The 8,928-nt window shown below is 37.4% G+C and overlaps 1 protein-coding gene across 1 annotated transcript; it reads right to left on the bottom strand.

Annotated features, from left to right (window-relative positions):
- Positions 1–2,133: 2,133 nt before the first annotated feature.
- cdk5r2b (cyclin-dependent kinase 5, regulatory subunit 2b (p39)) lies at positions 2,134–7,036 on the bottom strand. Its single transcript, XM_044132587.1, has one exon. It carries the CDS (start codon positions 6,554–6,556, stop codon positions 5,684–5,686), a length of 873 nt encoding a protein of 290 aa, XP_043988522.1. The 5' UTR covers positions 6,557–7,036; the 3' UTR covers positions 2,134–5,683.
- Positions 7,037–8,928: the final 1,892 nt, after the last annotated feature.

Below are 8,928 nucleotides of genomic sequence, written 5' to 3'. Positions count from 1 at the left end.
CATTTTGCCCAGATCTTGTTCACTTACCTTACCCGTTACTATAGAGACTCGGTGGACAAAAATGCAGAGAGCAGGTTGGCAGACAGATATGCGGCAGACCTGGGCTGAATCCTAATAGCAAAGGGAAGATTCACAACTCAACTCTGCTTTTCAACTCCCTATGTCGGTTACATAATGCTGATGCATGAAGTCATCCCATTTCCCTGAACTTTGGATCCCAATAGATCTAAGACCTCTGCATCTTCAATATAATCTGTGTTTTTCACACAACTTTAGTTTTTAAACATGTTACTGACATTGAATGTTATCTTAAGAGACAAGGTCTGGATATGTTAAGCTCTCTGTTGCATATAAATAACTTCACCTACAACATTCATTAAATGCTGCTTTCTTATATGCTAATCTTCTTGTCTTATTTTACCTCTTTTGGATGTTTATTACCACTCTACCTCTAACTACTCTTCTTCACTTGCTCATTCTGGGTCACACTGTCTTTCTCCCCCACTTTCTGTCTGCATTTCCCAGTTTTTGGTCTGTAAATAGACACTGTGTGTCCCTGCAAGACGAGCGAGAGAGAGAGATAGAGGGGGAGAGAGAAATATGGACAGTTCTGAGACTGCAGCAGAATCTGACCAATCACAGGAAGGGAACCCTCCAGCACACGTGGCTTATTCATAAAAAAAAGAAAAACAAGAAGAAAATCTTATCAATGCAGCTCTACTCTGTTGACTTGCAAATGTATACCTGATTTGAACTAAAGAAGGTTGCTGGTTGTTAATTATACCAAGTTTTAGGGAAAATAAAGGTTATTGGATCTTTTTTTCTCTATTGATGCAGCATGTAGATCAAAACAGGTAAAATTTGAGGCCAGATAAGGTCAAGGCATAAAGACTCTTTTTCAAGGGTTCATAATTCACCTACTTGCTGCTGCGTTCTCTCTGTCCCCATTTCATTATGGAACAGTGAGGACAAAGACAGGACACCAAAAATAACTTGTATATGTGTCAGAATACTAAGATGTCCTCAATATAAAAAAAAGTATTCAAACTGCAGCATATTTAAGGATGTGAACCTCCATTTTGCCTAGATTTGTGATGCTATCTGTTTGGATGCTCAATCTTGTCTGTGCCTAATAATTAAGCAAAACTTTCCATGCAATAATAATTCTGCTTTATAAGTTTTAGTTTCATGGCAACCTTGAAGTCTCATGAGTTTCAGTCTCATAGCAACCTATGCCAACACATACGTAGCACATCCTGGGAAGCATATTCGTCATGGACTTATTTCTATTGCATAACTGTGTCTCCTGGGTTCATTGTGAATGAAGGATTAGTGAGTGTGGGGAGTAGATAAGAAGGTGTTCGTGTTAATTACTGCTGACGAATGGCAGTGCACTGTTCCGGTAAGATGTTTGCGCACTCATTTATGGATATGAATGACGTATTAATTTTGGAGCTTTTAAGTACATGTTTGAACTACTAATTTCCCAAAGTGGATTCATCACATTTTCACTTCACATGTAAAAGAAGCATAAAGTGTGCAAGCTTGAATTTACGAACACTGTACTAAATGTTGTCTAAAGGTGTAGCAACATCATCCTATGGGACTGTTTTGCTGCCAAAGCACCTGTTCAATGTACAAAGTGGATCAAGGTTCTTCAATTTCACCTCAAAACTAGGCATCGCAAAATGACTTCAGACACATTAAAGCTAGCATTTCTAATGGAAAGACTGTCCAAATATTCAGCCAGAATTATGACAGAAGTTTATTGACGGCTTAAAAAAATCTGACTGGTCAAGCTACAGTTTGCTCAAGAAAATTCAACCAAATATTAGAAGGGAACTGTGCATATATTTGACTTGATATTTGCTGCATACTTTTCACCCTATCCACAATAAATAAAATTTGAACTACCAATTCTAATTTAAAAAAAAAGCATTCTCAGTTTTGCAGTATATCAAGAACACAGCTAAATTAAAACCTAAAAATAATATAACTTTTATTTGTATTATAAGTGCATGCAAACTACTTTCCAGAAGTGCTAGCGTAGGCAGACTAAAAGTATTCACAAATCAGGATTAGATACCGTTTAATTAATTCAAAAGAATAAAATAACTCAAGAGAGAAAGGAGATCCTACATAAATTTGGATTTATTTCTCTACGGTCACCTCAAACAAGTACTGTCATGACCTTTTATCAACACACACAAAGAGTGAATGCGTACATGAAGTAACACCATAGACAACACACACCTAAATATCAATTTCCACATGACATTTAGGGAAAAAGATGAACCGTACAAAAGATTTATTTCACAGCAGATCATTCTAAAAGCGAGAGCTGGTGCCACTGAATGCAAACTTAATGGCAAAGCATTCCAGTGCCTTGGAGGAAACACCGGTACATCGCTGTGCAAAGACATGATATTTGTCCACAGCTGTGCAAAATAGCAGCATTGTTATTTACTCTTCAAGCAAGTGATTCACAAAGTAGGACAATAGTCTTTCAGATTAACCGTAGATAGGTTTATGTTTGGTTTCGGACTCCAAGTTGGATTATGTTAGCTTATAAATACTGCAATAACACATGTGCAAATGAGAGTTATTCTTATATTTACTACATTTCTCTCACATTAAAGAATTGTACTTTAAGGAATCCTGAATAAACTAATCTTAAGCCAGCAAACTGAGGCTCAGAGCATATTTTCAGAACAGATTATAACTAACATTTGTCTATAAGCCAGTGTTTGTTTCTGTGATGCTCAAACTACCCTCAACCAAAACTAGCAACAAAAAACATGTTGGAAAGATGGGATATTTACATGTAAACCAGAAAGATTCAGGCCATTTTCCACTTGGCACAAAGAGGATAAAAAAAAAAAAAGAATTTTTAGAAAAACTACATTCCATTCAGTCTTCAGTTAAAACAATAGCAGTACGTCTGCTATTCAGCTTAAGTCAACACCTTTTTTGTAGTCCAGTTACAATATAAGAGAGTGCAGTTGGAAATGCAAAATGACATCTTGTTGCAACATATCTGGCAATTTCTCTTTCACAACAGAATCTGAGAACCTTATACCAACAGATATTAAAATAGTATACAAAAAACATATTTTTCCAGCAGATTAGGTTTTTAACATTAGGACAAAATTTCTACATGAAAAGCATTTGATAACATCAGGCATGGGCTGGTTAGTGGTACATATTGGCTTGAAAAGTTGCAGTTTCAAAACCATACTTTTAATGAGATATCAAAAAAAGCGACAATGTGACCAGTTTCCTCCAGTTGTGTTGAGGACAACACAGTGCAGTACCTCCTGCCTCCTGTTGATGCTCAGTGCTGGTTTTAAATGCAGAAACATTCTTATTAAATTAACTGCAATTTAAAAATACAGTTGTGAAGCCACAGCAGCATGTCTATTAAACAAATAATTCTGTCTCAGCAGATAGTTATACTCAGTTCCTCTCTAAAGAGAACAGCAAATTGATATATTATTTTGTGCGCTTCAAGACATTAACCCTGCTCTCTTTGTCAAAATCAACATAACAGAAATCAGTTACTATAAAAATCTTATAACTCTTATAACTATTTGTAAACTACACTTAATTTACAAGTAGTAAGCTGTGAGTAGTAATCTCACAGATTAGCAGTAGTGAGAAAAACTGCTGTTTTTTCTGTTTTAATTAAAAATAAAAAAAAACCCTGATTATTATATAGAATTTGTTTGAATTGTCTGTGTAAACGACATTTGCCAGTGGTCATTTTTCTTAGGGTTATCATAACATACAAACCACACACCAGCCCATGCCTAGTTGGAACTGCCAATGCTTAAAGAGTAATATTTACAATCACTGTTCAATGTGATTTGCCCTTTCAGATACATCTTGTATCTGTTCCATGTTCAACAGCTTATCTATCAGCTGACTGAGATGCTAAAAAAGCACAATAGTCTACCTGTACTTACTTACTTGCAAGGCTTAGGCTTATGTGCCGAATGTGTACTGGGCTGATTGTGGCACTCATAAGCCATGCTTGGCTCAGTTGGGAAAAAAAAGGAAACAAACAGAAATGGCTGAACAGGTCAGCACCTTGGACAGCTCAGCGCCCTGACTTGACTCAGATCTATTCTGGCTCAGGTTTGGACACAGACTGCACGACATCCATTCACTTCCTAGGCTAATCTTGTACAAAATGGGGATGTTAGAGTCTTTTAGAATGGAAGGTGTTGTACAACAAAGTCAATTTCTAGGGCAAGACAAAATAAGAGGACAACATACAATCAGCATGCATGTTTAAAACTTCTTACAGTAGAACCTAAAGACCATATTGATGTTGTGTAATATCATGAGCCCAGACATGAGGAGCCTTCAGCAATGCACCTAAAATTTTGCAGTTTTTTTTTTTTTTACATTCATCTTTAAAGATAAGCCGGTGTGCTGCTCATTCCCCTTTCAAGAGTCAAAAGTACCAAAATCAGACAAATAAATATTCAGACATGCGATTGGTTAAATAAAACTTCGAAAATACATCAAATGAGCAAAATATTAGAATTTGTTTTAAAAATGCACCAATAATTAAATATGTAAGTCATTACATGTGTTAACCATTAATGAAGACTTGAATTTGTATTTCCTCTACCACAGTTCATTGTAAAATAATTTAAACAGGATGTGCTGCAACACACAAATTAAATGAATAAATAAATACCTAAATAGTCATATGAATTTTTTATTTAATCTTATAAAATTTGGAAATATTTTTTCTGGATTTAGTAATTTGATTATACCCTGACTTGAAAAATTATTTGAATATTTAAGTCAATATTAATATACTTATTTAATGTCTGTTTTCCCAATCTTATTTAAGAAATCGTATATTTGCAGAAGCACAGAGCTGGCAAAAGGAACAAAGCAGGAAAAGTTTATTTTTCTAACAATATTTCTTTGCATTCTTGAAGAGAGTTAAATAATATTATTTCTTTTTAGAATTTCATTCATATTTGTAAAATATAAAACCATGATAACTGGAATCACTGTGATAATTTGTAAAAACGTGATATATTGTAAGAGTTTGGAAAGACCAATAAATTGGACTAAGGAAAGAGCTTACTTAATCCTGATGTTGGGTAGGTTAAGGATTAGTTAACCTTTGGGTTAGTTTGTTTTATAAATGTGTATTTATAAAACAACAATAATAACACATTTATAACCCATATGACAGTGAGTTTTCAATTTTTTCAAGATTTGTGTTGATAACAAAGACATAACTTTAAAAAGAAGTTCAGCGCATGCTCCACTCTCCTCTTTTTGTGTGTGAGTGTATTTTTGTTACTAAGTTACACACAGTCCTTCCATAGTTACTCCAAAATTTTGGTCAATTTTCTGTATGGGTGAAAACAATTGTAGAATTTATCTCTGAGAAAGGTTTCTGAAAATACAAATACAAAACATTTTTTGAGAAGTCTTTAAACCCTTGAAATCTGGCTTAAACAAACTTTGTGCAGTTAGGGGACCAAAATGGCTTCTAGCCCAATGGCCCAAAATTTCTTAAATCCGGCCCTAGTCAGAAATATAAACTTTTCATCTAATGGCTCTATTTTGCTTTTGCAGAAGTTGCAGCTTTGTGCTTCATTATATCTATGTATTAAATTCTGACACTTTCAGCCTTCCGTTATAACCCAGGTCAGCGATCCAAGCTGGACTCGCTGGAATCGCGCTGGTTTTTCAGGTCCTGGAAAACCTCGGTGAAAAAGTGCGGGTCCGCGTTCAGCTGGAGCATCTTGCTGCTCAGCCGGTCGATGATCCGGAGAGACGTCTCCCAGAAAACGTCCTTGTTTGACTCTATGATGAATGGCTTGAGCGGGTAGGAGATCTCGTTGCCCATGTAGGAGTATGCCAGGTATAGGCACGTCTGGAAGGTGCCCTGCAGATCGGCCGCGCTGCTTACGCTCTCCGTGATCGCCTCCTGGCACAGCAGGTACACAAACACCACGTTGGCCGGCGTGATGAAGCCAATGTCCTGCCAGCCCTGGATCAAAAGAGTCCGATCAATGTTTCGAAACCAGAGGACAATATCCCCGCCGTTTAACTCTTTCAGTTTGTAACACCGGCGGCACAAGAAGTCCCCCAAACAGCGAAGCAGCTCCCCGGTTGACGCCTGGATAACAATCCGCCGGGGTGACAGCAGAGAGAAGTTGCTGGGTTGCTTCTGAACCGTGGACAGCCTCCCATTTTGGACCACGCTGTCGCTGTTCTGCGTGGGTACCGTGGGTACCGGGACTGGGATGGGCGCTTTTGGCTTCCTTTCCTCGGTTTGGTGCGTCTTCCTGACGTTCTCGCTGTTGAGGTGAGCCACTTGGCTGGATGGCAGCGGGTTCGGGGTCACTTTCTTCGCGCTCTTCTTGGCCGAATTGGCCACCAGCTTCTTCCACGAGAGGGACACGAACATTGAGTGGCGTTTGAGGCTCTTGTCATTTTTTAATCCGTCTCCTGTAGCCTCTGTGTCTATTATAGACGCCTTCTTTGATGAAGGAGATATAGAGAGGACGGTGCCCATGTTTGCGCAGGAGAGAGCTGCCGTGTTTTGGATGCTGCGGCAGAATCTTCCGCAGAGTGAGAGGCGGCGAACAACAGTCACGACAGCGACAAAAACTCCATCTATAGGCGCTTATTTACCTGATGCTGTTGGCAGAGATGAGAGCAAATTTCCCCTGATAAGTGAAATAATAGTCTAACTGGTACTTTCTCTGCGTCTGCGTCTGGGCTGCAGCACAAATCCGGTGAGACTGTAAGCATGAACCAAGATTAGTCACTAAGCGTAAATCCTTCACTTGAACGAACCAGCCGAGCGGGCGTTGATTGACAGCCCAGCTGGCCAATAGGAAGGCTAACCAGGAGCTCGCTGATTAGGATTGTTGTTTTTAGGTCTCAACCGCCATTGATAGATTTAACAAACCAAAGCGGGTCAAAGTGCTATTGTCCTCACTTAGTCGGGTTTCTTTGGATCAGAAGTTCTGTTTATATTATGGGCTATTTTCCTCTTAGTCTGCATACTGACTACCACTGGCAAATGAAAAAATGAGTAAATATGCACTGTTAGACTTTTTATTGTAATTTTACAGTAACTTACTGGCAACACTGTTGCCAGTAAGTTACTGTAATTGCCATTCTACAATACCTTGCTGGCAACAGTGTTGCCAGTAAGTTACTGTAATTGCCATTCTACAGTACCTTACTGGCAACTTACTGGCAACAGTGTTGCCAGTAAGTTACTGTAATTGCCATTCTACAGTACCTTACTGGCAACAGTGTTGCCAGTAAGTTACTGTAATTGCCATTCTACAGTACCTTACTGGCAACAGTGTTGCCAGTAAGTTACTGTAATTGCCATTCTACAGTACCTTACTGGCAACAGTGTTGCCAGTAAGTTACTGTAATTGCCATTCTACAGTACCTTACTGGCAACAGTGTTGCCAGTAAGTTACTGTAATCACCATTCTACGGTAACTTACTGGCAACTTACTGGCAACAGTGTTGCCAGTAGGTTACTGTAATTACCATTCTACAGTACCTTTACCGTCATGATATTTCACAGTTAATTTTTACTGTGAGTGTGCTTTGCAGTTATAACTGCTTTACTGTAAATGTAGTTTATAGCATAAAACTGTAAATGTATTTTATAGTAAAGCTGGTCTACTGTAAACTTGTTTCACAACATAATGTCAGTTTTACTGTAAATTAAAGTTTACATTTTTTAATACAAGAATATTTTACCATAAACCGAAAAATTTCCTAAAAGAAATTTTAGTCCAAGTACTGTGAATAAAAACAGGTATTTATTTTCAGCAGACTTGTTGACATAAAATCCATTTATATATTCACAATGTCATAAAGAACAATGTCACAATATAATATAATGTGCTATAAAACAACAAAACCATAGAACACACTACAGGTCATATCAATATTTTTATGGCACATGTATGTAGCAACATGAACATGTGTGCATCAAGTACCAGCCGTAAACTATTAAAAGACTGACTTTTAAAAAATATATAGAATATACATAACTTCATTTAAAAAACCAGCAGAGGCTGCATTATCAGAAAACAGTTAACAGAAGCTTAAATGTGCACTGTTACACAATACATCACAATAACAGTGCAAGTGTGATAATGTACTGTATGATAGACATTCATATCAATAAATATTGTTATATCAGATGCATTTCCTACATCAGAAGAACTTTTATTCCATTGGTCAAACAAAATCAGTGAGATCCATCTTGTGGAAGCTGAACTGTAAAGAATAAGACGATGTGGGAGGTCATGAGATGTTCAGGAAGTTATCAACATTTTCAAATCGACAGGAAGGGTGACAAATTAAGCTGAAGTGACAATGTCCGAATGCATAAAATCATTGGCATAAAGCAGCATTAAGTTGATAATTTCTTTAAAAAAAATCAATTACACTGAAGTGATAATAGAAGCTGCATAAAGAATGAGCAGGACTGGCTTCACTTCAGGTTTTTGGAATGTTTATGGCAAAAGCAGTCAGTCAGTCTTCACTAATTCAAACGATTGCGTACTGTATTGAGACCCTGCAAATGTCCCCAAGGAGACGATGAAATACAACATGTCATAACAATCTTTTTAGTCATTTTGTTGGTGCGATGGATTACTGCAAAGGTGTGCTTAATAAACTGAAAACTGCAAAGTATAAAAAAACACCTCACTTAAACGACTACACACTTATACATTTCTGTGATTTAGTAAGAGATGCAGCGACATCCACTTTTTACCACGGACACAGAAAAGATGCAGGCTACTCTAAAGGGCTATTGTGTAGGAATCACATGCCATTTATAAATAATCATTAAAATCATATTAAAAAGGCTAAAGTAAAGTCAGAACATGCAAGATAGGAGGA

This window comes from Gambusia affinis, linkage group LG11, assembly GCF_019740435.1.
Source record: "Gambusia affinis linkage group LG11, SWU_Gaff_1.0, whole genome shotgun sequence".
NCBI classification, from domain to species: domain Eukaryota; kingdom Metazoa; phylum Chordata; class Actinopteri; order Cyprinodontiformes; family Poeciliidae; genus Gambusia; species Gambusia affinis.
The sequence above is the reverse complement of the archived record's forward strand: the minus strand, read 5'-3'. Positions and strand labels throughout refer to the sequence as shown.